General features: G+C 39.4%; 1 protein-coding gene across 5 annotated transcripts in view; it reads left to right on the top strand.

Annotated features, from left to right (window-relative positions):
- The window catches only part of Ghr (growth hormone receptor), a 232,160-nt gene that overhangs the window by 158,784 nt on the left and 46,346 nt on the right, over positions 1-27,030 (top strand). For all 5 annotated transcript variants that reach the window (XM_035440588.1, XM_035440586.1, XM_027401385.2 and 2 more), the window contains one exon: positions 8,988-9,053. In XM_035440588.1, the coding sequence (XP_035296479.1) occupies positions 8,988-9,053 (66 nt within the window). The remainder of the gene's footprint in view (positions 1-8,987; positions 9,054-27,030) is intronic.

The raw sequence follows: 27,030 nt of genomic DNA, 5'->3' as shown, positions 1-27,030 counted from the left end.
AAAAGAAATGAGAAAGAAGAAAACAACCATGGGCTTGTTGAGGCTTGGGGCTGTAGCTAGCTCCTTCATTTTAAAAATCCCAGCATCTAAAGGTCCCTATAAAATGTTTATTGATCCCTTTGGGTTAGATAATAAATGGGATCCCTCAGATCATAACTAAAACCACTCTGTGGTGGCCTTGTTAAGTGTTATTGCTGTCAGAGTTGTGGTCTCTGCTTATGCTCTTCCTTTGTTTGCCTTCCCCTTACTGGTCAGAACTCGGAGACACTGGGTGTATGACTCTGACACTAATTAAAATTGATGAGTGAGCGTAACACTTCCATTTGCTAAGGCCTCATGTTGTGTGTTACATTTATAACCAGCATCAGCTTGGCACTGGCATAAATAAGTCTGTGGTCTTTCCACTAGACTGTCAATTGTTCTTTTTATGTCTTGATTCATTGCATGTTATAGAGTGTGTTGGCTGAGTAAGGCTTTTGCTTGATGAAAATGTCACTAAATGTGCCACAGAGAATGAAACACTGGATGTCTCTGTGAGGGGTCAGGGAGTCCAAGGCTCCCCAAGATTTTCCAGAACAGCAGTTTGACTCCGACTCTATTTGTGGTCTCAGAACTGACCTGCACATTCCATTGCAGTCATCATTCTTGGAAAATTTGTCAACATTGCTGCTAAAGAACTGGACACTGGTGTCCCTTTCCTCAATTTCAAATTGAAAGTTGGGACAAATGCTGAATAATTCTGTAGGTGCTCTCTCTTTCTCTCTTATTAACTTAATACATCCCCTTTAAGCTATCTAAACTTAAATAGTGAATAATTGTCAATAAAACAGGTAACTTACTGTTAGAGAACATATACATTTATATATATATATATATATATATATATATATATATATATATATATATATATATATATGCTGGAATGCAGTAAAACAAGAGCTAGTCAATGTGGACATATTGATGAGAAGGGCAGAGATTCAAATAACCTCCAAGTCTTTGAGGGTCCTGAAGTGAGATTAAATTTTAAATTGAAGACCAAAAGTATGTACATCTAAAACTCCTGGCCAAGGTGTTGTGGCTTCATGATGAAACCCTGCCTCAAATCAATAAGATGGAGTTGCTTGTACTTGCCATTCCAAGAGTAATGAAAAGCTGGTTCTTTTTTGTAATTTTTTATTTTTTTTCTTTAGAAACAATCATTTTACATATTAATTCCCCCATTCCCACTCCCTCTCATCCTCCCGTGGCCCCTACCAATTCGCCCAACGCACCCCCACCCACTCCCCAAGGACAATGAGGTCTTCCATTGGGGATCATTAAAGTCTGTCATCATTTTGGGGAGGGCCTAGACCCTCCTCCATGTATCTGGGCTGCAATAGTATCCCTCCATAGGGAATGGGCCCCTGAAGTCCATTTTTGCCCCAGGAGTAAATACTGGTTGCACTGTTAGAGGTCCCATAGACTGCCCAGGACTCCTAATTGGCACCCACATTCAGAGGGTTTGGTTCAGTCCAATGCTGCTTCCCCAGCTTTATTACTGGGGTTCATGCGCTCTCACTAGGTCATGTCAGCTGTCCTGTAGGTTCCTCCAGCACAGTCTTGACTCCTTTGCCCATCCCTCCTCTCTCTCTACAAGTGGATTCCAGAAATATGGCTCAGTGCTTAGCTGTGGGTGCCTGCTTCTGCTTCCATCAGCTACTGGATGAAGGCGCTAGGATGGCAATTAAGGTAGTCAAAAATCTCATTATAGGGAAAGGGCATCAAAGGCAGCCTCTACACTTCTGCCTAGATTCTTAGTTGGGGTCATCTTTGTGGATCTCAAACATTTCCCTAGTGCCATATTTCTCTTTAAACCTATACTGGCTCCATCTACTAAGGTATCTCTTTTCTTGCTCTCCTCTATTCCTCCCCTGTCTCAGTCTTCCTGGTCTTTCTTGTCTTCTCCTTTTCCTACCTCTCTCCCCTCTCCCCTCATGATCCCAATTTGCTCAGGAAATCTTATCCCTTCCCCCTTCTTCAGGGAACCATGCATTTTTCTCTTAGGATCCTCCTTGTTTCCTAGTTTCTCTAATGGTGTGGATTGTAAGCTGGTAGTCCTTTTCTCTATGTCTAATATCCATATATGAGTGAGTGCATACTATGATGTCTTTTTGTGTCTGGGTTGCGTCACTCAGGGTGGTTTCTTCCAGTTCCATCCATTTGCCTGCAAATTTCAAGATTTCATTGTTTTTCTCCCCTGAGTAATACTCTATTATGTAAATGTACCACATTTTCTCCATCCACTCTTCAGTTGAGGGGTATCTAGGTTGCTTCCAGGTTCTAGCTATTACAAACAATGCTGCTATGAACATGGTTGAACATATGTCCTTGTGTATGAATGTGCTTCTTTTGGGTACATCCCTGCAATCTTGGGATGAAGCCTACTTGATCACGGTGGATGATTTTTCTGATATGTTCTTGGATTCTATTTGCCAGTATTTTATTTAGTATTTTTGCAGTAATGTTCATGAGGGACATTGGTCTGTAGTTCTCTTTCTTAGTTGTGTCTTTGTGTGGCTTGGGTACCAAGGTAATTGTAGCCTTGTAAAAAGAGTTTGGCAGTGACCCTTCTGCTTCTATTGTGTGGAATACTTTGAGGAGTATTGGTATTAGCTCTTCTTTGAATTTCTGGTAGAATTCTGCACTGAAACCATCTCTCCATGGGCTGTTTTTTGTTGGGAGACTTTTGATGACTGCTTCTATTTCATTAGAGATTATAGGTCTATTTAAATTACTTCTCTATTCTTGATTTAATTATGGTAAGTGATATCTATCCAGAAATTGTCTGTGTCCTCTAAATTTTCAGATTTTTAGGAGTACAGGTTTTCAAAGTATGACCTGAAAATTCTCTGGATTTCCTTGGTATCCATAATTATGTCCCCCTTTTCATTTCTGATTTTAATTAGCATTCTCTCCCCCCTCCCTCCCTCTCTCCCTCTCCCTCCCTTCCTCCCTCCCTCTCCCCCCTCGCTTTCTCTGCCTTTTGGTTAGTTTGGGTAAAGGTTTGTCTATCTTGTTGATTTTCTCCAAGAACCAAATGTTTGTTACATTGATTCTTGTATTGTTTTCCTAGTTTCTATTTCATTGATTTCAGCCCTCAATTTGATTATTTCTTGGCATCTACTCCCCAGGGGTGAGTTTGCTTCTTTTTTGTTCTAGAGCTTTCAGTTTGCTGTTAATTCTCTAGTGTGACTATTCTCTAGTTTCTTCTTGTGGGTACTTAGTGCTATGAACTTTCCTCTTAGTATTGCTTTCAAAGTGTCTCATAAGTTTGGGTATGTTGGGTCTTCATTTTCATTGAATTCTAGGAAGTCTTTGATTTCTTTTTTATTTTTTCCTTGACCCAGGTATGGTGCAATTGCTCATTGTTCAATTTCCATGGGTTTGTAGGGTTTCTGCAATTTGTGTTATTGTTGAATTCTAACTTTAATGCAAGGTGGCCTGATAAGATATGGAGGCGGTTATTTCTATTTCTTTTTGTATCTGTTGAAGTTTGCTATGTTGCCAAGTATATGATCGATTTTAGAGAAGGTTCCATGTGGTGCTGAGAAGGTATATTATTTTGTGTTTGGATGAAATGTTCTATAAATGTTTGTTAAATCCAATTGGGCCATAACTTCTGCTAGTTCCTTTGTTTCTTTGTTAAGTTTCTGTCTGGTGATCCTGTCTAGTGGTGAGAGTGGGGTGTTGAAGTCTCCCACTATAAGTGTGTGTGTGGGGGGGGTTATATGTGATTTAAGTTTTAGTAATGTTTCTTTTACAAATGTGGGTGCCTTTGTATTTGGGGTGTAGATGTTCAGAATTGATTGAGATTTCATCTTGATGGACTTTTCCTGTGATGAATATGAAATGACCTTCTTCATCTCTTTTGATTGATTTTAGTTTGAAGTCTAATTTGTTAGATATTAGGATTGCTACACCAGCTTGTTTCTTAGATGCATTTGATTGGAAAATCTTTCCCCAACCCTTTACTCTGAAGTATCGTCTGTCTTTGAAGTTGAGGTGTGTTTCTTATATGCAGCAGAAGGATGATTCTGTCTTTGTATCCATTCTGTTAGCTTATGTCTTTTTATAGGCAAGTTAAGACCATTGATATTGAGGGATATTAATGACCATTGATTGTTCATTCTTGTTTGTTTTGGATTTGGTGGTGGTGGTGGAATTGTGTGTGATCCCCTCCCCCCTATTTTTTCTTTTGCTGTTTGGTGAAGTGGGATTATCTATTGCCTACGTTTTTGTGAGTATAGTTAACTTCCTTGGGTTGGACTTTTCCTTCCAGTACTTTCTGTAGGGCTGGATTAGTGGATATGTATTGTTTAAATCTGGTTTTTTCATGGAATATCTTGTTTTCTCCGTCTATATTGATTGAAAGTTTTGCTGGATATAGTAGTCTGGGCTGGCATCTGTGGTCTCTTAGTGTTGGTAGAATATCTATCCAGGACCTTCTGGCTCAGAGTTTCCTTTGAGAAGTCAGGTGTAATTCTGATAGGTCTGCCTTTATATGTTACTTGGCCTTTTTCCTTTGTTGCTCTTAATATTTTTTCTTTATTCTGTAAGTGTGGTGTTTTGATTATTATGTGGCAAGGGGACTTTTATTGTGGTCCAGTCTATTTGATGTTCTGTAAGCTTCTTGTACTTTCATAGGCATGTCCTTCTTTAGGTTGGGAAAGTTTTCTTCTATGATTTTGTTGAATATGTGTTCTATATCCTTGAGATGTATTTCTTCACCTTCCTCTATACCTATTAGTCTTAGGTTTGGCCTTTTCACAGTGTCCCATATTTCCTGGATATTTTGTGTTAGGAATTTGTTTCATATAAGATTTTCTTTGGTCGATGACTCTATTTCTTCTAGTGAGTCTTTAACACCTGAGATTCTCTCTTCCATCTCTTGTATTCTGTTGGTTATACTTTCATCTATAGTTCCTGATCATTTGCCCAACTTTTCTATTTCCAGCATTCCCTCATTCTGTGTTTTCTTTATTGTTTCTATTTCAGCTTTCAAGCCTTGAACTGTTTGAATTGTTTACTTCACTTGCTTGTTTGTTTGTTTGTTTGTTTTTCTTGACTTCCTTGCTTTAACAGAATTGTTTAGTTCTTGAATTTTTTGGTTTGTCTTTTCCTCCATTTCCCATATTTTTTTGTTTGTTTGTTTTTTCTTCCATTTCTTTAATTTTCTCGTTTCCTCTTTGAGGGTCTCTTAACATCTTCATAAAGTTGTTTTTAAGGTCCTTCTCTGCTGCTTCATCTATGTTGGGATGTTCGAGTCCTGCTGGTGTAGAGTCACTAGATTCTGGTGGTGTCATATTGATCTTTCTGTTGTTGAATGTGTTCTTATACTGTTGTCTTCTCATCCCTTCTTCCAGTGGGTGCAGGTGGGGTCTCCCCCTCTCCTGTTTTCTCCCGGTGAGTGTAGGTAGGCCAAGACCTCGATGTTGGCAACTCTGGATAGTCCAACCTCTTCTGGTGTTCTCCTTACACAGAAGGCATAGGAGGGGCAAGACTTAAGCTCAAGCTCAAGCTGAGGGTGTAGGGGGGCCAAAGTTCACTATGAGCAGACTCTGGATAGTCTGGGCTGCTGTGACAGGTCCGCTACAGGTGGAGCAGACCCAGGAATTCCCAAGGAGGAAATGGGGGGAATTTAGCCTAGGCAGAACCTAGGCTCACCTCAACCGGAGGGGGAAAATGGTTCTTTAGCGTAGCTCCCGGCACTAACTGTGTACTTACCTTGGTTCCTATGTGCTGTTTGAGACATATTATGTATTTAAATCTGCTTAAAACAGTATTTTGGAGGATGGCTCAGCAGTGAAGAGCATGTGTTATTCTTGTAGAGCTCCAGGGTTAAGTTTCCAGAACCCACATAATGGATCACAGCCATCCACAACTCTATCTAGAGGATGCAGCACCCTCTTCTGACCTCTGTGGGCACCAGGCACACATGTGGTACTTAAAGATATTTTCATAAAATATAATTATTGCTTTCTACTCATATTAAAAATAGATACTTAGTATGTTATTTATTCTGGGGAATACATGTTGCCTGATTTTATCTTAATTATTTGTCACAAGCAGCTATGAGAGTAAATAACCTTCAATAAATGAAGAAATATAAAATTTCAAGAATAAATAGAAACTTTTAAAACCAATAGACATGCAATTTAAAATATTACAATAACCATTTAAAATTGATTGACTCACCAGAAAAATCCAAACCTTTCTTTTTAGTATTTTCAGTGATAATGCCTAGATAGGCTCCCAAAATTCTACTCATATTAGAATTCTGTGTTTGAAGGAAAGTCTTAACTCTTTCTACTAGATTTTATGTTATTTTTAACAGACACACTGGCTTCTACTTACCAGCCAGACAACTGATAAGAGGTCATGAAAACATTCAACAGAAAGTACCTCAATAAGCAGGTGGACTAGACTCACCGGGTCTGAAATTCAGAGGGACTGAATTCACTGCCCACTTCATCTTTGCTTTCTTTTTCTTTCCTGCGTTTTATGAAAGACAAAATTCTCAGTGTGTGGCCTTCTATTAAGCACTAAGACAATATTATCAGTTGTCTGAAAGGACACAGGAAAAACAAACATGATGTGTCTGACTACACCCTTGAAAACAGAATGTTTTAGTGCCCTTTGGTCACCAAAACATTATGTGTGAGAATACACTTAACCAATACTTAGGGGAGAGGAACCATCCTATAGTGCTATTCAATTCTCATGCTGCATACCTGAGGGTGCTTTCATATTCCATACATTGATAGTTGAGTCCCACGAAACTATGTCCCATTTCAGATTACAAATGTGTGTAGCATACTATACTTCTGAATGATTTCTTAGCTAGACATTATAAATACACTATAGTTTTGAAAGACTTTTCAGCTAAAATGTATAGTTCCTGTGAGTCATTGATTAGATTTGTAGAGTTTGCTACTCTAGCTCACAGAACTCAGAGAATGTCAATTAGTGATTTTCATTTATTCCTGAGGGTATCAGAAAGGATACAGATAATAAGGTGTTGTTTCCATAAGCCTCTGCTACTGTAACAAATACCTGAAGCAATCAACTTATAAAGAGAAAAGGTTTTACTTTGACTCACACAGGTCTGGAATTTTCACACCATGATTAGTTGGTCCCGCTGCTTCGGGGCCTGTGAAATTTGAAGGATGCATTAGCATCATCGTGCAGAGAACCTAGTTTACCTCAGGGCTAAGAAAGGGCTAAGGGTCCACTGCTCATTCTTTTTTTTTTCTCCATTTTTTATTTAAATTAGGAACAAGATTATTTTACATGTCAATCCCAGTTCCCTCTGCCTTCCCCCCTCCCCCCTCCAACTAACACCCTACCTATCCCATACCCTTTCTGCGCTCCAGGGAGGGTGAGGCCTTCCATAGGGGGTCTTCAGAGTCTGTTATGTCCTTTGGGATAGGGCCTAGGCCCACCCCCTTGTGTCTAGGCTTGGGGAGTATCCCTCTACATGGAATGAGCTCCCAAAGTCTATTCCTATGCTAGGGATAAGTACTGATCTACTATAAAGGACCCATAGAATTCAGAGGTCTCCTCACTGACACCCACATTCATGGTGTCTGGATCAGTCCTATGCTGATTTCTCAGTTATCAGCCTGGGAACCAAGAGTTCCCCCTTGTTCAGGTCAGCCGTTTCTGTTCACCAGCCTGGACTTGACTGCCCATTCTAAAAGAACTCTCCCCAATGATGGGAAGACCTCCCCACTTACCCTCAGCTCTGGAATTCCCACCAGCACCAAGTAGCTCAGGCTGAGGAGCAAAGCTTTAAGACTTGGACCCTTGGAGGACAATTCACATCCAAACGGTAGCCTATGAAGAAAGTGAGGTAAGGCTGAGGAAGCCCCAGTGCCCCTCAAAGGAAGCCTCCATGTCCTCTAAGAATCTCCAGGTTGTCTATTAACTGAAGCTTCCTGAATTCAGACCTTTAAATTTTTTGTGATTGCTGCATTCTTTGGTTACATTTATTAAACCAGTGCCAACTGATGATAAACCTAGCCACTAGACCCTTCCTCCTTCCAAGAGGCTTTGGATAACACTGAAAAAATGCCAGCTCTGTAATCATGCATTGATTTTTCCTGTGCCAGCTCCCACACTAAGGAGGTTACCACCTACCAGTAAACCCATTAACCTATAAAAGGAGTCATCACTAAGTATTACAAATATTTTAAGAATTTATGTTAAAATACAGCAGGAAGATTAAATGTCAGTCTAGCCGTATCATGAATGGTTTTCCCTGGCTTTTATTTAAACAGGCTTGGTGTACCCTGCTGGTAATGAAAGATGATCTATCCAGTCCTACTACACCATTTTCCACCAAGACCAGACATCAGTTTGGTCCTTTTGTAGCTGGGGCATTTGCAAAGCAGCCCAGCTAGAAAGGCAACCTCACCAATCATGTTCCATTTTTGCCTACTTTCCATGCATCCTGCTCTACTAGCTTCATTATAATGATGAACTTAACTGCACTTTTTTTCCATCAGAAAACTCCAGTGTCTCCCTTTTTCAACTTTGCACTTCCCCTTACTCTTTCCCCCAATGCCTAGGAATGTTCATGCTTTTATTATTTCCAAAAATAAACTCTTTTTACCACACTTGGGGTTTTGTAATTTAAAATAATAATAATAAATTTGTGTTACCCGTCATACACACAAGAGAAAGTTGAATTTGGACTCAAATGATAGATGGTGGAATTGTTTTCATTGTTCTCTATTGTGTCTGGGCTTGGGACCAGAAGTAATGGCAACCAAAAGGCTTCCATTTGCTCTGTCTTTACAAGCTCTCTTTAGTGCACAGATACAATTTTAATTTTAATGGGAGTTTTTGCATGGGAGCTGGTTATCCAAAAGTGATGCTATAACAGGGTCACAGCAGATGGTGTTTCTATGGGGTTGACTAATGATTTTCTTCTCTTTCTTTTCCAGTTAAACCAGCTACTCTTGGCAGAGTTCCCCCAATTCTGCAAAGAATTAATCCAAGCCTGGGGACAAGTAAGAATTTCTGTCATTTTACTAACTTGCACTGATGGTTTCCATGTGTTAGTATAATTCAAGCTACTATCCTTTCTCTATTTGGGATACTTGTGACAGAAAAAGTGACAGAATTAAAATTTTATAGGCAAAAAGTATTATTTCAGGATTTACTTTTCAATTTCTCTATAGAGCTCTTTCTTCATTTTTCTGTTTTGCTTATGCTTTCTGGTTAACTGTGGCTAAACTTAACAGAGAGAAATGGATCTAGAGTGGATCGACAGTAATTTGTTAAATTTAGAAAATCTCCCTGTTTTACAAATCCCTTTTTAACATTATTATTGTTATTTGGAAGTATTATGCTTCCATTGACAAAACATAGAATTTGTCCCTCCATACAAATTTCCTTATACCTCAAAATACTGCCTTCATACGAGCTATCTATTCTCTCTTAAATGTCACCACAATCCCCCTTTTGTCTTTTGATTATCTCTTTTTTAATATTTTATTTAACTTATATTAAATTTAAAATTACATACCAATCCCAGTTCCCTCTCTCTCCCATCCTCCCACTCCCCCCACCATTACCCCACCCCCCATCCACCCCTCAGAGAGGGCAAGGTCTCCCATGGTGCTTCACCAAAGTGTCACATCATTGGGAGCAGAACCGAGGCCCTGCCCCATGTACCTAGGCTGAGCCAGGTGTCCCTCCATAAGGAATTGGTTCCACAAAGGCAGTTCACTAGGGATAAATAGTGGTCCCACTGCCAACGACCCTACAAACTGTCCAAGTCCCCCAGTTGTCACCCATATTCAGGGGACCTAGTTCTGTCTTATGCAGGTTCCCCAGCTGTCAATCTGGAGTCTGTGAGCTCCCACTTACTCAGGTCAGCTGTCTCTGTGGGCCTTCCCAACATGGTCTTGACCCCTTTGCTCATATTATTGCTCCTCCCTCTCTTCATCTGGAATCCAGGAGTTTGGCCCAGTGCTTAGCTGTGGATCTCTGCATCTGAGTCCATCAGTTACTGCATGATGGCTTTATGATGACAATTAAGGTAGTCATCAATCTGATTATAGGGAGAGGCCAGTTCAGGCGCCGTTTCCACTATTGCTTAGATTGTTCACTGGGGTCATCCTTGTGGATTCCTAGGAATTTAGCTAGTGCCAGGTTTCTTGTTAACCCCATAATGGTTGCCTCTATCAAGGCATCTTAACTTGCTCTCCTTCTCTGTCCCTCTCCCAACTCAATCTTCCTGATCCCTCATGTTCTCCTATCCCTTCCCCTCCTCCACTCCCCTCTTTCCTACCACCCTCCCCCTCCCCCCACACTCCTAATTTACTCAGGAGATCTTGTCTATTTACTTTTCTGGAAGGGTGTGTGTCTATGTGTATCTCTTAGGATTCACCTTGTTTCCTATTTTCTCTGGGGTTGTGGGTTGCAGGCTGGTTATCCTTTGCTGTTTTGTTTAATATCCACTTATGAGTTAGTACATACCATGTTTGTCTTTCTGAGACTGGGTTACCTCACTCAGGTTGGTTTCTTCTAGTTCCATCCATTTGCCTGTTAATTTCAATATGTCATTGTTTTTTATCACTGAGTAGTACTCCATTGTGTATATGTACCCCATTTTCTTTGTCCATTCTTTAGTTGAGGGGCATCTAGGTTGCTTCCAGATTCTAGCTATTACAAATAATGCTGCTATGAACATAGTTGAGTATCTGACCTTATTGTATGAATGTGCATCCTTTGGGTATATGCCCAAGAGTGGTATTGCTGTGTCTTAAGGTGGATTGATTCCCAATTTTCTGAGAAACTTCCATACTGATTTCCAAAGTAGCTGTACGAGTTTGCACTCCCACCAGCAATGGAGGAGTGTTCCCCTTACTCCACATCCTCTCCAGCATAGGCTTTCCTTAGTGTTTTTCATTTTAGCCATTCTGACAGGAGTAACATGATATCTCAAAGTTGTTTTGATTTGTATTTCTCTGATAGCTAAGAATGTTGAGCAATTCCTTAAGTGCCTTTCAGGCATTTGAGATTCCTCTGTTGAGAATTCTCTATTTAAATCTGTACCCCATTTTTAATTGGATAATTTGATCTTTTGGTGTCCCATTTCTTGAGGTCTTTGTAGTTAACCATTAACTAAAAACTTAGCATGTTCTAAATACTTACCGAATCTATAGGATGCAAGGATTTATAAGATACAGCCCTGAACAATTTACTAGTAGGGGACAGAAAATACACAAAAGTTTGTATATTATAGAAGATCTCTATGGAATCACTGTTGTATCCTGAAGCACTTCAGCAGCCAAGGGTAAGAGAGCCCTATTCCTGTTAAAATCCACCACTGCTCCAACAATTTTGAACCACCCTCCCAGTTTCAAGCATTTTTTAATTGAATAATTTCATCATTAAGAACTCATTGTCTTACTTGCAAGGGAGTCTCACTGGGGAAATAGAGCTACTCTTAGGGTAGGCTACATGCCCAGCAACAGATGGCCAACAGAAAACAAATTCAAACACATCTTTGAAAGGTTTTTTTTTGTCTCCTAATGTCCTGTCAGGGAATATCTCCTTTTATTATTTTATCTTTTTATCATTAGTATTTTTTTTCTCTTTTTACCCTATAGACATTATATATATATATATATATATATATATATATATATTATGGATTCCAGTTTAGTATTTTTAATGAGATTCCTGAGTATTTGAACAAATTATTTTCTGCATCTGTATCTGCTTCTAGAGCCCTTTCCTGGGCTCTTTGCCTTCTTTCTTCTTCTTTCTTCTGTGTTAGTTTTGTCTTTTCTTTTATTTTATTTTATTATTAAATAGAAGACTTTTTATTTTCTAATGAGAGACAAAGATGGAGTGAATCCATTTGGTAGTGGGGAGGAACTGAGAGAAGTAAAGGGAGGGGGGCTGTAACCAGGACATATTATGTGAGAAAAGAAATACATTTTCAATAAAAGGGGGAGACCCTTGTTGCCTGACAGCACAGCAAACTGAGACATAACATAAAGGAAAGTGTGGCTTTGTGCAGTGTGTATTAGATGGAACACACAGTGTTCCTGTGTTACAGGACTTGAGCTCTGGTGGCTCTGTGCAGTGTGTATTAGATGGAACACACAGAGTTCCTGTGTTACAGGACTTGAGCTCTGGGCACACACTGGAAAGCAGTACTGCCTGGGTTCTGACACTGAAGCCGACTGTGAATTCTTGACAGTCTACTTGTTTATAAAAGATTCAGTCAGCGATTCAGTAAGTAAACACAGATTCGGTTGATGGTTTATAAGGAGACAGTGTTTATGTTGGCTCACTCTAGAACCCAAATGAGTGGTAAACTCCTCCTGACTCACATGCAGCCCTAATCTCCAGATGATGCCAAGCCATCTAGTGGTGCTCTCCAACCCTTTTCCTTGCTTTTCAGAAATAGCAGGCAGCCAGGTAGAATTATGCACTTTATACAAGGAAAGGCAAAGTACAGAGAAAAAGGCTTACTTGGCACTCTTAACAGACCAACAGAGAGTAAAGAAGATACTGTGACTGCAGTGCTGTGTACCTGCTCTTAGTAGAGCAAAACAAAAAATAAAGCCTGGTGTAGTGAGGTTTGCCTGTAATCCCAGCTCTTGGGAAGTGGTAGTGTGAAGGTTAGTAGCTCAAGACCAGCCTCAGTTATGTAACAAGGTCAAGGTGAGCCTGAGCAGTGTGAGACCAACTCAGGAAGGAAGAAGAAGAAGAAGAAGAAGAAGAAGAAGAAGAAGAAGAAGAAGAAGAAGAAGAAGAAGAAGAAGAAGAAGAAGAAGAAGAAGAAGAAGAAAAGTTAGACACTTCCTCAAATAGTCACATCAATATTCACTCATCAGTGACTCTTTTCCAACCTCAAATACCCAGATAGAGACCACAATTATTATGATATGCGTATCAGGACTTTGTTACAGACTGTGCTGTTTTTCACGTGGACTGCGTGGAAAACAAGGGCTCTTTATAAGATAAATGTCCAGTCGTAACATTTTCTAAATATTTCTTCAATTCCTTACAGTGTTCTGAACCTTAAGAAATGCTAATATTTACCACTAACTTGCAAGAAACCTATTCCCCCTTTCTGAACATGCTTCAGTCACAGATAATGGAACCTCTACCACGAAGGTCCTTTTGGTGATACATATGTAGTATGCTCTTCTTTTTCTTTGGGGGTGCAATTTAAAACGAATAGTTAAAAGAAAACACTCTTCTTTAGAAGTCTACTAAGTATGTTTAAACAGGTCCCTGAAAAATTATAGTGTGCCAATGTGTACTCTATATACAGATTCCTAGCATCATTTTTCTGCCAAAGTACAGCATACATTTTCAAGGATAAAATCCAAAATAAATAGTCTCTCACCCTAGATGGCCCCAGTGTTAGGGACTATGGGAAGTTTAGCAGTTCACAGTTGGTTACAACTTTTGCAGTCTTGCCTATAGCCTACTCATTTGTTGGTTAGTTCCACTCTTCAAACCCAATTCTTTAATCACCAGAGAGCCCTATATTCTAAATGGTAGATATAGATTATGTATCACTAGGATAGAACATATATGACTATCATTCCAGAAAGATCCTTGGTCCACATAGCTCCTGTGTATGATAAACAGGGTTTGTTTTTTAGGTATTATCAAGTTGTGAATTGAAGGAAAACAGTTGAATCTTCCATAGGTGTGTCACGTATTTAATAGAAGTTAATCTCAGTGTTTACTGATAAAGAAGAATCTATAATGTTTATTTTTAAAAGATGCATGGACTTAATAAAGACTTGAAGCAAATATACCAGGATTATTTTCCAAGTAATTGGGTGCCTAGTGGCAAGTGTGCAACACAAGACAATATGTGCTTGAACCAAAAACACTCAAGTGCTGGTTGTTTTCTAAGCAGAGTTCTTGTAACTGAGTAATGAGGCTATATGTCTTTCTTTAAAAGTTGTTTAAATGTATGACTTCTTAAATTTGTATTTTCACATGATCCACAATGTATAGTATATATTGGTCAACTGCAAGACTAAAAGGGTTTTTTTCATTGTTTCTTAGCAGTTTAAAGTTTGATTTTTTGTGTGTGTATGTATTTGATCCCTCTTGACTGGGGATTTTTGCACACATAACTTGAGCTGGGAGCCTACACTCTTCTTTGTCATGTACATACTTGATTTTCCCAGAATCATTTTAAGTTTTTAGAAATTTTTTTTTTGTTTTTCAAGACAGGGTTTCTCTGTGTAGCTTTGGAGCCTATCCTGGCACTCGCTCTGGAACCAGGCTGGCCTCAAACTCACAGAGATCCACCTGCCTCTACCTCCCGAGTGCTGGGATTAAAGGCATGCGCCACCAATGCCTGGCAAGTTTTTAGAATTTTTAGTAAAATTTACTTGACCATAAAGGGGAGGGGTGAATACAGTCAAAAAGTATATGCTATACTTGAAAGAAATTGTCAGTATTAAGCAGTGATTTACAACAATAAAGAAAAGTATCAGTTTTATAAAGAATGTATTTACTTATAATTAATAACATGTGTTACAAAATAAGCTACTTCAGGTATCCTTTCCTTTAGATGAACAATTATTTAAACCAGAGGTTGCAAACTAACCGTCAGACCAGATGAGTAATTCTTCTTGTGGTATGGCATTTTATGAGGCTAATCATGGTCCAAAATAAAAGATAAAAGATTTTCCTATATGAAGCATATAAATAATTCTTCTTGTGGTATGGCATTTTATGAGGCTAATCATCCATTTTATGCAGGTGGCCATCTTTCAGTTTCCGGTAAAAAAAATTATCTTCAATTGGTAATGTATTAATGAGAACACAACATTCACTCTACTAGTTTATTTCATAGTCAACTATTCTGCAATAACCTATTCTGTAAAATAAGAATTAACTGTCTGGAAATGCATAAGCACTTATGCATTTGTTGCTATTAAAGATTCTCCATCAAATGGAAGCTGAATACATTTGAATACTCGATGATGGATACCAGGGGCAATAATTTGCCACTGACTATCTGAGACATTCCATTATTATGCCATAATATTTACTCATGGAAAGTCAGAACAACAGACAGCTATAGTTTGATTTTACATCTATTATAAAGTGACATTACACTATTCCAATAGATATACTTTCAGAGGCAATTCATGGGTCCTTGAAGTAGTCTTAAGTATCACGCCTTCATTTTTTAGTAAGTTCTCTTGAGTTTTCATGTGTTGTTGGGAATTAGCCTATAGCTTTTCTTCTTTTCTTCCCTGGTGTTCCTTATTAAAAAGACATTTTAAACCCAAATTTGAATTTCTGTGAAAGCAAATATTGTATAGAGCCTGTCTGTGCTGTGTTGTCAGCACATATTGCTTCATGTACCGAAGTTGTGACAGGCATACACCACACAAGTCCCCAGAGGCACACAGAAACCCCAATTCCAGCCCTATCATAACAGAAGGGTTCTTTCCTGTGATTTGAAATAACCTTCTGAAATTTTGACCCTTTTGCCTGAACCACAAGTCTCAGGGTTATAGTTCCCTGGTCATTGGAAACACCCTACCTGCCCTTCCCTTCATTCACTACTTAGCTTTTTCTGTCATCTCTGGGGTTATAGAAAAGACCCTGCCTCTAGTGTAGTATATCTGACACATGAGTAACATTTCTTAAGGAAGTGAGTCTCACAGACTCTCAGACAATAGTGGTACAATTTTGACGGAAAAAAAATGAAATACAAATTTAGTGTTGTGAATTCTCTTAGTTCTTGTTTACACCCATAAAGAATTGCAAGGCTTAGTAGACTAAGAAAGGCCCCAGCTTTCTGCTCCAACACCAATATGGCACTCTGGATGAGAGATTAATTTGTCTATTTACAAATGGGAAAGCAGGGGGGCACCAGAAGGGGAGGCCTGAGGGGCTCTCCAGTCTCTAGGTAGGTGGGGTACCTGATGGGAAAGACAGAGCTGCAAGCAGAGAGGACACACAGAGAAAGCAGCTCCAGTCTGGTTGACATGCTTCCATGTCTCCCCCACAAGGCTCCTCTAAGATAAGGTTCTGTAAAGTGTTTACCACAGCATTTGACACCTGGGAAATGTTGACCTGCCCCCCCTTCTCCTTAGAAATGATTGCCAGGAATAAAAGAGATGATGTTTGTATGCACAGCTTAATGCTCTGCCATTATAGCACCATTTTTCTGTTTTCAAAATGGCAAGTTCATCCTGGATAAACCTCAGTCCAAAGCTCATTTCTCAGAGCCTTTGGGAGACTTACTATGTAGATGAAACACGTGTCCTTCACTGAGGGATGTGGGCTGCTAATGAGGGTTGAGCGAAGAGTGTCATTTTCTTCCGTGGTGTAACAACTGATAAGTTGCCCATGCTCTAGTAAACAATCCCCGCTTGTGTTCATTAAAGAAATGCTAATTAAACTCAGTGGATGAAAAAAATTGAAAAATGTCATTGAAGTACAGAAAGGCTTATTAGAAAGGGGGTTTCAATGGGAGGAAAAGGGGATGAGAGGGGGTAATATGGATGAAAATGACCCAAATTCAGTGCATACATGTATGAAATTGTCAGAGTGAAAGAGGGGGAAAGGATTGTGTGGGTAGAGAGTTGGGAGGATCTGGGAGAAGTTGGGGGAGGGAAAAGAATATTATGAAAATACATTGTATGAAAATCTTGTGTAAAAGGGAAGGAAGAACGGGGAAAAGGAAATGGTAGGTTTTGATCTAAAGTTGACTGAGTGAAAAGCTCATGTGCAAGATAGTATGGATATGTCTACATCACTCATCACCATCAAAGTTTTCCTCTTATTCACCCAGGTTGATAAGGAAAAGATGAGTCTAATGTACATTAGGTTTAAGTTCCATGAGAGAAGAAATTTCTATTTTGTTCTTGCTGTTTACTTAGCACTTTGAAGGATGTAGTGGGTGCAAGCAAAATACATCTTATAGGAATGAGTGGGCCTGCACTTACACTCTAATTGGGTGAATGGTGGTCCTATATGATGCTTACATCCTAAGAGAAAAATTATTACCATGAAATTCTACAAACTGACAAGAGGAACTTAGCCATAACCTGCCCAACAAGGCAGACCAAGTGAGGGAACCCTGAGACCCACAGTCCCCAACAGCATAGCCTCCACAATCTTGCCCATCCTTGACTTTCAAATCCTGTCATTGTGGCATCAGACTAGCAATCATGTGTGTACCTTTTCACTTGGGATTTAGGGCTCTTAGGGTTTTATTTTCAATTTTAGCTTCTTGGTATCTGAAACTGTTGTTCAGAAAACCATATTAGGACCATGACTCTTTCATTAGTATGTATTTCAGCTACCAACAGAAGAGGTAAACAGATCGCTGAAAATGAAACAATTCCACCCCTTTTAGTACACTGTAAACATAGCCTTAGCTTTAACTATAATTACAGTGTGTGGGTGATGCTGCTGAAAAATGCTGTAATTATGACATTATGGTTGAGAGCCATCTGAATAGAAAACACTGAGCCTCGTTGTGCACAGCTTAAGATGCCATCATGGCCCATTTCAGTATGAACAAGACTGATCAACCCATCCCTACAAAAGCATTGTAGTATGTTAATAATACAAGATCAAGGGCCAGAGTAAAGTTACAGGGAATGTATTGCCTTTATTTAACTTTCCTGCACTCCTACAAGTCTTATACAAATTAGGGCAAGGAGCTTGCTGGCTTCAAAGGCACATGAATGAAATCACAGGGAAAAACAAGCCTGGAAGAGTAGCACCCTAGCTTGCTTTGCCCCTGTCTCCTGGCAAGAGAGCCTTTTGTAGGTTGATAGAATGCTGTTTTAAAGAAGACAGTTTTCTTTCCTCTTCAACAGACAGATCCAGTGTCTCTAGATATCATGACAGCTACCATAGTAATGGGTCTTGACTGGGGTGTTTCTGATACCAAATGCATTGGTCTAATCATTGAAGCATAAGCTGAAATTTGATTTACATGATTTATCTCAATTTAGATATATATACATATACATACATACATACATACATACATACATACATACATACACACACATACATACATGACTGGAGATTTCCAGCAACAACAAAAAAATGTTTGAAAATCAAAAGAGCATATCCAGAGATCCTGGCCTGGAGAACCTGACCCACCACTTCAAAGGCATGTACAGTTGGACACCTTTTTATTGTCAACAGAGGAATATTTGTGTTTTCATCCCACCTCCCTATGCATCAGGTGTAGCAAAGTCATATGGGTACCTTACAAGTGATGGAGGAATCTGAGATGTTATTGCCACAGCAGAGGGAACTGTGAGTGGCTCCAATTGGTGAGCCAGGTTAGCAGGAAATTTCTGGCACAAACAGGTATCTAGGGTATTTTCTGAAAGAAAGGTGGGCATGGTCAGCCAATACACATATATGGGAGTGTGTGCTTTACAGTATAGAGGGGAAAATATTTGTTTCCTTGGCTTTCTCCTTATTCCTGGATTTACTAGCGCCCTCTTCCTCCCCACACATTAAGCCTCAAAACAGATTCCTCACCCTTCCCTGTTAGTATAGAAATATGAGATCTTGCTTTTCCTTCTTATTCTACTCCCTTGTTCTGCCCTAAATACATAAGTAAGAGAAAAGGGAGAAGGAGAAAGAAAACAAAAATATAAAAATAGAAATAGAAATATGCCTTATACCTTATATCAGCAGCTTATAGGACAACTGCCTGATGTTAGGCAGTTTCTCACTTTTATTTTGTTACAACCCCAACAAACCAACAATCTGCATGCAATGTCACCAGTCCTTAACCTTCAGTCTCCTAAATTAACCAGCATTAATTGTTTCCTGAACAGTAATGATAGCCTTTCCTATCTGAAAATTTCCGAAAACACAATGGAAGGGCCATTTTAGCAATCTGACTAAACATCCAGACTACATCACAGAGCCTGGGCCTTAGCTCTGAACAACTACTCTGGAAAAGCCACTCAACTTCTGAGACTGCAGCTGCTCATCTGTCAACAAGAATACATGCCACCTACTTTACTGCTTGCATGAAAATTTCCACTGAGCATGATGCTGGCTTCCTTTCATTTCCTGCCCAGCTCTGAAAACATGTGCTTTATTAGGACATATATACTGAATTTAATTCAACCATAAAGAATAACAAAATTATGCCATTTACAGAAAGAAAATGCACACAACTGGAAATCATCAAAGTCAGTTTCCAAAAAAAAAAAAAAACAAATGTTGCATTCTTTTCTCATCTGTGATTCATAGATTTGTATATAGATATTTTAAATTATATAGGTATAGGTAACGTGAGAGTAAAAGTTAAACTGTCTAGGGTAAAAAGGGGGGACTAACAGAAAAGAAAGGGAGGAAAAGGGGAGGAGACAAAAAGATGTAGGGAGTAGGGGAGGGGCTATGCCCAAAGCAAATAAAAGAGAGCAATTTAAATTTTATGAAGAGCATAAGTATTTGTAAAATAATAACAATTATTAATTTAAAATAAATTGACAAACAAAATACCCTAATTAATGAACTTGAGGAAAAAGCTGGGAGGAAAATACTATTTAAAGATAAATATTTAGCAAAAGAGATTTTGAAAGTGTAGTCAGTCATGCAGAACTCCTACAGCTGATAAACACCTTCAGCAAAGTAGCAGGATTCAAAATTAACTCAAAAAAATCAGGACAGGCATTGGTGGCACACGTCTTTAATCCCAGCACTCCTGAGGCAGAGGCAGGCGGATCTCTGTGAGTTCAAGGCCAGTCTGGTTTCCAGAGCGAGTGCCAGGATAGGTTCCAAAGCTACACAAAGAAACCCTGTCTCGAAAAACAAAAAACAAAAACAAAAACAAAAAATCAGTAGCCCTAATATATACAGATGATAAACAGAATGAGAAAGAAGTCAGAGAAAAGTCACCCTTCACAATATCCAAATACAACATAAAATATCTTGGGTAACGCTAACCAAAAAAGTGAAAGACCTGTACAGTAAGAACTTTGAGTCTTTAAAGAAAGAAATTAAAGAAGATACCAGAAAATGGAAAGATCTCCCATGCTCTTGGATACGTAGAACCAACATAGTAAAAATGGCAATCTTGCCAAAAGCAATCTATAGATTCAACGCAATCCCCATAAAAATCCCAACATAGTTCTTCACAGACCTTGAAAGAACAATACTCAACTTTATATGGAAAAGAAAAAAAACCCAGGATAGCCAAAATTACCCTGCACAATAAAAGAACCTCTGGAGGCATCACTATATCTGACTTCAAGGTCTATTATAGAGTCATAGTCCTGAAAACAGCTTGATATTGGCACAAAAATAGACTGACCAATTGAATCAAATTGAAAATCCTGATATTAACCCGCACACCTATGAACACCTGATTTTCGACAAAGATGCTACTAAATCTATACAATGGAAAAAAGATAGAATCTTCAACAAATGGTGCTGACACAACTGGATTCAGACATTCAGAGGACTGCAGATAGATCCATATCTGTCACCATGCACAAAACTTAAGTCCAAATGGATCAAAGATCTCAACATAAATCCAGCCACAGAGAATCTTCTAGAAGAGAAAGTGGGAGATACTGTTGAACATCTTGGTACAGGATACCGCTTCCTGAACATAACACCAGTAGCACAGACATTGAGATCTACAATTAATAAATGGGACCTCCCGGAACTGAGAAACTTCTGTAAGGCAAACGACACAGTCAGTAAGACAAAACTACAGCCCACAGAATGGGAAAAGATCTTCAACAACCCCACATATGACAGAGGGCTGATTTCCAAAATACACAATGAACTCAAGAAGCTAGCCACCAAAACACCAATCAATGAAATTACAAAGTGGGGTGCAGAACTAAATAGAGAATTCTCAACGGAAGAATCTAAATGGCTGAAATACATTTAAGGAAGTGCTCAAAATCCTTAGCCATCAGAGAAATGCAACTCAAAACAACTCTGAGATACCATCTTACACCAGCCAGAATTGCTTAAATAAAAAATACCAATGACAATCTATGCTGGAGAGGATGTGGATAAAGAAGAACACTCCTCCATTGCTGGTGGGAGTGTAAACTTGTAAGACCACTTTGGAAATCAGTATGGCTGTTTCTCAGGAAAATTGGAATCAGTCTACCTCAAAATCCAGCAATTCCTCCCTTGGACATATACCCAAAGAATGCACATTCATACAACAAGGACATATGTTCAACTATGTTCATAGCAGCATTGTTTGTAATAGCCAGAACCTGGAAGCAACCTAGATGCCTCTCAACTGAAGAATGGATAGAGGAAATGTGGTACATTTATACAATGGTGTACTACTCAACAGAAAAAAGCAAAGGAATCTTGAAATTTGCAGGCAAATGGATGGAACTAGAAGAAACCACCCTGAGTGAGGTAACCCAGTCACAAAAAGACAAACATGGTATGTACTCACTCATATGTGGATTTTAGACATAGAGCAAAGGATTACCAGCCTACAATCCTCTTCACCAAAGGAATTAGGAAACAAGAAGGACTCTAAGAGAAAAATGCATGGTCCCTGGAGAATGGGAAGGGCCAGGATCTACTAAGCTAATTGGGAGCATGAGGGTAGGGGAGAGGGAGCTGGGAGAGTGAGAGGGGGAGAAGAGGAGGGGAGAGGAGGAAATAGAGGAGCAGAAAGGTTGAGTCGGGGGAAGAATAGAGTAGAGCAGGATGAGAGATATCATAACAGAGGGAGCCATTATAGGTCCGAGGAGAGATCTGGCACTAGGGAGATTTCCGGAGATAAATAAAGATGACACCAACTGACAATCTAGTCAATGGTGGAGAGGCTACCCTAAATTCCCTTCCTCTATAATGAGACTGATGACTACTTTTTATGCCATCCTAGAGCCCTCATCCAGTGACTGATGGAAGCAGAGGCAGACACCCACAGCTATGCACTGAACTAAACTCTGGAACCCAGTTGCAGAGAGGGAGAAATGAAGATCAAGGGGGTTGGGACCAGGCTGGTGAATCCCACAGAAACAGCTGACCTGAACAAGGGGGAGCACATAGACACCAGACTGCTGTCTGGGAACCCATCACGGGTCTGATCCAGACCCCTGAAAGTGAATGTCAACCAGGAGGCCTCGGCACCCTATGGGGCCTCTGGTAGTGGATCAGTATTTTTCCCTGGTGTTAGAAGGGACTTTGAGAGCCCATCCCACATGAAGGGATGCTCAGCCTGAACACATGGGGAAGGCCTAGACCTGGTCCAGGATGATGTGGTGGAATTTGGGGAGGGCCCTACCCTCCATGGGGAGCAGAGGGGGAAGGGGAAGAGGAGAGGGTTGGTGGAGGGTTGGGGTAGAGGGGGGAGAGGGAGAAGGGATTGACATGTGAAATTATAATTTTGTAAAAAGTAAATAAAAAAAGTTTAGTCATGCATTAACAATGGGGACACATCCTAAGAAATGCATCCTTTGGGGCTTTACCTATCATGAGAACCTAAGAGAGTGGACAAGTGCACAGATGACTAGATACCACCAGCATACAGACAGTTCATCCCTAGCTGAAATGTCACTAGGTGGAACATGACTGTCCTTGATGTTTGCAAAACCACAGAAGCCCACTGAGAAGTAGCAAAGCCTTCTGAAGAGAATATTTCCCTTCAAAGGTCTCTTGGCCACGGATATTTAGAAAGGTGTCACTTGTTCTGTGAGCTTTATTTCCTACTCTAGTTCAATGGCATCCTCACTCTGGTAGACAAAAGAACAGGCATGATAACTTCACAGGAGATGAAAAGATTTATCAGAACCAGCTACATTGTTTAAATATGAAAATCATGCTCTTAGGCACAGAGCAGGCTGAGTTATGCAACATTTTGAAAGCAAAATAGTCAACTCAATGATCAGTTTTAACTGCTACCAATGAATGTGACAAGTTGAGAAACTTGGGGTGGGGGGGGAGACAAAACAAAACCCTGAAAACTCAATACACTTTGGTAAACAGCCAACCATCAGGTGAAAAACAAGAACTCGTTCAAGAAATGCAGATTTCAGTTGGGAAAGTACTTAGAAGTAGTTTTTTTAAAGTCTTAAAGGCCTGGAGGTTAAAGGAGAGGGGCTTAATCATCTAAGTCCACTTCATGGAGACTTGGATGGGAAGAAAGTGAAGTTGTATAATAGAGAGAGGTGAGGTGTTTGCCCAATGTTTCTATCCTAGTCAAAAGACCCCTGCCTGGGTTTCAACCCTCAACCTACAAATGAATTGGGGGTGTTTATTGAGCACCTATGACAGTAACATTCAGAGTCCCAGGGAAGCCAGGTGTGATGGTGCATAACTTTAAATCCAGCACTGGAGGGCCAGAGGCAGATGGATCTCTAAGTTATAGAAAATGAGTATCAGTCCAGCCAGGGCTACATCATTGTGAAATCCTGTCTCAAAACCAAACAAGAAAGAAATAAAATCTGAACTGCTTGGACGGTTCAGTATGTAAGAGAGTACATACTACCCTTGTAGAGGACCTGAGTCTGGGTCTTGAGACTGTAACTCCAGTTCCAGGCCATCTAACATCCTCTCAGTATATAGTCACCAGCACCAAACATTTATACCCCCCACACAAGAATACATAGCATATGCATAGTTAAAGATAAAACAATTGTTTGTTTGATTTTTAAGTCCCAGGGAGCAGCCAGGGAAGGTAGAGAAGTTGAAAAATGAAGCTGTAGCTCTCAATCAGAAGTGATTGCAGTTATGTGCCAGAAGCTATTATCCCCATTTTTGCAGACTGTGGTATTATTCAAAGTCATGTAAGAAGGCGTATCAATTTATTGAGTTGTGTTTCGGAAAGTGACAGTAACAATGAAATGCTTGCATTTTGTTCATTATGCCAGTTATCTGCAGTTGCCTTGGGAATTTGCAAGCAAGGACAAGAACATCACCAATACCAGCCAGTCACAGATAATGAAAATATTTGTTCCAAATTTTTTCTAGTGTTAATAAGTGATACTGGGTTGGAACTAAAAAGTAATAAGATTTATTTTCTTTAATGCATCACAAATAAAGTTAAAGAAGAACTTTACAAATCAATTTGGCCATTATGATGCTGCTGGAGTGTATTTAAATTTTCCCAGGGTGTTCCCTTTTAAAATCACATTATTTAAGTGTGTGAAAGTGAAATAATTGTTAAAACTATAATTTGTATCACTTAGCAATCAACTCAGATACTACTAGCATTGAAATAAAATCTGTGACTTTAGCAGCTGCGGTGATGGTGTACAACACAAGGAAATCTTCCTCTTTGAAACACCTCATTACCCTTTGGGGACTCTAAAGTTGGTTCTCCAAACAAGCTTGGATTATAGCTTTTTCTTGATTTTATATTTTTCCGATATACAAATAATGGTATATTTGTCATGCTCACTTTCTATGACCACTATCCTCTTTCTCCACTCCCCCTCTAACCAATCACCCTTCTTACCCCCACCACCATACCCCTACTGCTTTCATCTCTCTCTCTCTCTCTCTCTCTCTCTCTCTCTCTCTCTCTCTCTCTCTCTCTCTCTCTCTCTCTCTCTCTGAGAGATTTAATTTAAGCCTAGTTCTCCCTTACTTCTCATATTACCCCTCTTTGTTGGGGATGTGAGTTTTAGGAACCACTTTGGAAACTGTGTGAATGTGCTGAAAAAGAAAAAACTGGAAATTTAACTAGCATATGATATGGCTATCCCAGGCCAGCAGACTCCTGAACATTCATGTCTAACACTGTATTGCTCACAATAGCCAAGATATAACCACCCTCAGTGCTCAAGAATGACACAAGTTACACCTGGAAAGAAGAATGAACTTATATCATTATAAATAGATAATATTAGAAAGTGTTATATGAAACAAAAATAATCCAAGTTCAGAAAGAAAAGTAACACATTTTCTCTGATAGGCAAAGTCTACGAAGTACATGTGTAGAGAGATACATAGATGTACATACGGTAATAAAGTAGAAGGTTGTGGGGAGAGGCAGGTGTGTACTATAGCTTTTACTTGGAGCATTATAAATTCATTGGTTGCAAATCATAAACTCCAAGATGACCTTAAAATTTGAAGGATTCTAGATCTTAATTGGGATAAAATTAACTGAACCATCTAAATCTGTGCTGTGGGAATTTTGCTGAGAAGGAAATGAAGCTGTTGAATAAGGGGAAAGATAGCAATAATTAGTTTCACCTGACATCTTTCCCTGAGCATGAAGGACCCAGAGAGTGATCCCAGGAGGTTTTCAGGGATGCTGACAATGTTTGAGCCTCTATGGTTAGGTAAAGACACCACGATGCTCGTGTTCTCCTGAGGCGTTTCATCCCAGGCAGAGGCTCCAATTATTTGTAGCTTTTGAATCTTAAACTACCTTCAAAGTCCACACAACCTCCTTTCTAATCTTCGAATTGCCTTCTCAGCATCTTGCAAGTATCAAGAATGCTGGAGAGCTTCCATGTTCTCAAGGATGGGCTTAACTGTAAGTGGATATCCAGGGAAATGTGAAAATGAAAGAGATTTCTTCACTGTGTGCTCACGTGTTGTGCAGCCTCATCCAGGAGCCCTGAGTGAGAAGATACTCAAGGGTCAAAAGAGGTTTCTATCTTGGATGGATCACAGGGCACACTGGAACATACAGGTCTGCTCTCACTGTCTCCACTCTGCCCTTCTAGCTCTACCTAGTTTCCTTAGTTTATCTGTCCAATAACTTAGAAGGAGGACTGTTGTAATTTTAAAAAGAGGCCAAGAGAGAAAGATGTCATGTGACAGAGTTCAAGCAGAAGGGTTTTTATCAGGGGAAAAGTATCATAAATGGGGAAAGGGGAGCAGGGAGACCAGCCTCCAGGGACAGGAGCAACAGGAGAGAGGAAAGAGAGGCAGGCAGGGAGAGGGGGGAAAGGGAGGAAAAGACAGAGAAGGAGAGAAAGAAAGAGGGATGGGAGCAGGGCCCTTTTAAAAGGTAGCATAGGAATTTTCACAGGTGGTGCTCTTAGTGGCTGCAGCTGAGGATGAATCCTGTCAGAATCCCAAAGGCAGGCCAGTACAGATGCCTAAATACTAACAGGAACTACTATAAAAATATGGATGCTATTTTTTATTAAAATGGAAAAGCCATTTTATTTGGTAAACATATAGTCTCCTTTCATGTGATTTCTCTATGCTAAGGCTGTAGTGTATTTGCCAAATTCTTGTATTAAATTTCTGGTTCAAAAGCTATCCAAAAACACAAAATATAAATACACTATTTTAAATTCCACAAAATATTTTGGGCATGATTTACTGCAGTTTATATTTAAGGATGTGTAGATGCTACTTTTTTTCTGCTTCATAAACCACAAGGTTTGGCATGCTAGAAGAATATTTAAATTTTGAACTTGATGGATTGTTCACTATAAAAATTAAGTGAAATGTGCCTCTATCCCACCTCTTAAGAGATTAAATGAAAGTACCAGAATTTATATCACATTATTTATGATAATTATAGTAAATTATGTCCTTTCAAATGTTTATATATTGAACTTGAGTTTTGTGGCCTTTAAAAATAAATCTGACATAGCAACTATAGTATGAATTTCAAAATTGCAGACTATATATCATTCGGTTAATACTCACTTATGGCAGAGCCAAGATTCAGATGGAGTCTCTGATTTGAAAGACCATGCCTATATTCTTTCTTTTTTTCTTGCTCTGTGATTTGAAGGACCTACCATGTGTCTTAGTGTCATTCATATCCCAAAGAGGCTGAAGTAAGTTCCTACATCAAGAAAACATTGAGGTGTTCTAATCAATAAAACACCAGCAGAACTGACAAAAACTTGCAAGATGTTTTGTTAGTGTTGAAAAGGAGCAAGTAACATATTTCCCAACAAATTCACCATTGGAAAATGTTTGTCATTATAGTTGTTTTACAATGAGCTGTTCTGAACACTTTTAAACAGCTAGGAGTCCTCCTAACAGATAGGAGTTCTAACAAGCCTCAGAGGTAGATGC

This window comes from Cricetulus griseus, chromosome 2, assembly GCF_003668045.3.
Source record: "Cricetulus griseus strain 17A/GY chromosome 2, alternate assembly CriGri-PICRH-1.0, whole genome shotgun sequence".
Classification (NCBI taxonomy): Eukaryota; Metazoa; Chordata; class Mammalia; order Rodentia; family Cricetidae; genus Cricetulus; species Cricetulus griseus.
Note: the sequence above shows the minus strand (reverse complement) of the source record. Positions and strands in the feature narration are given on the sequence as shown.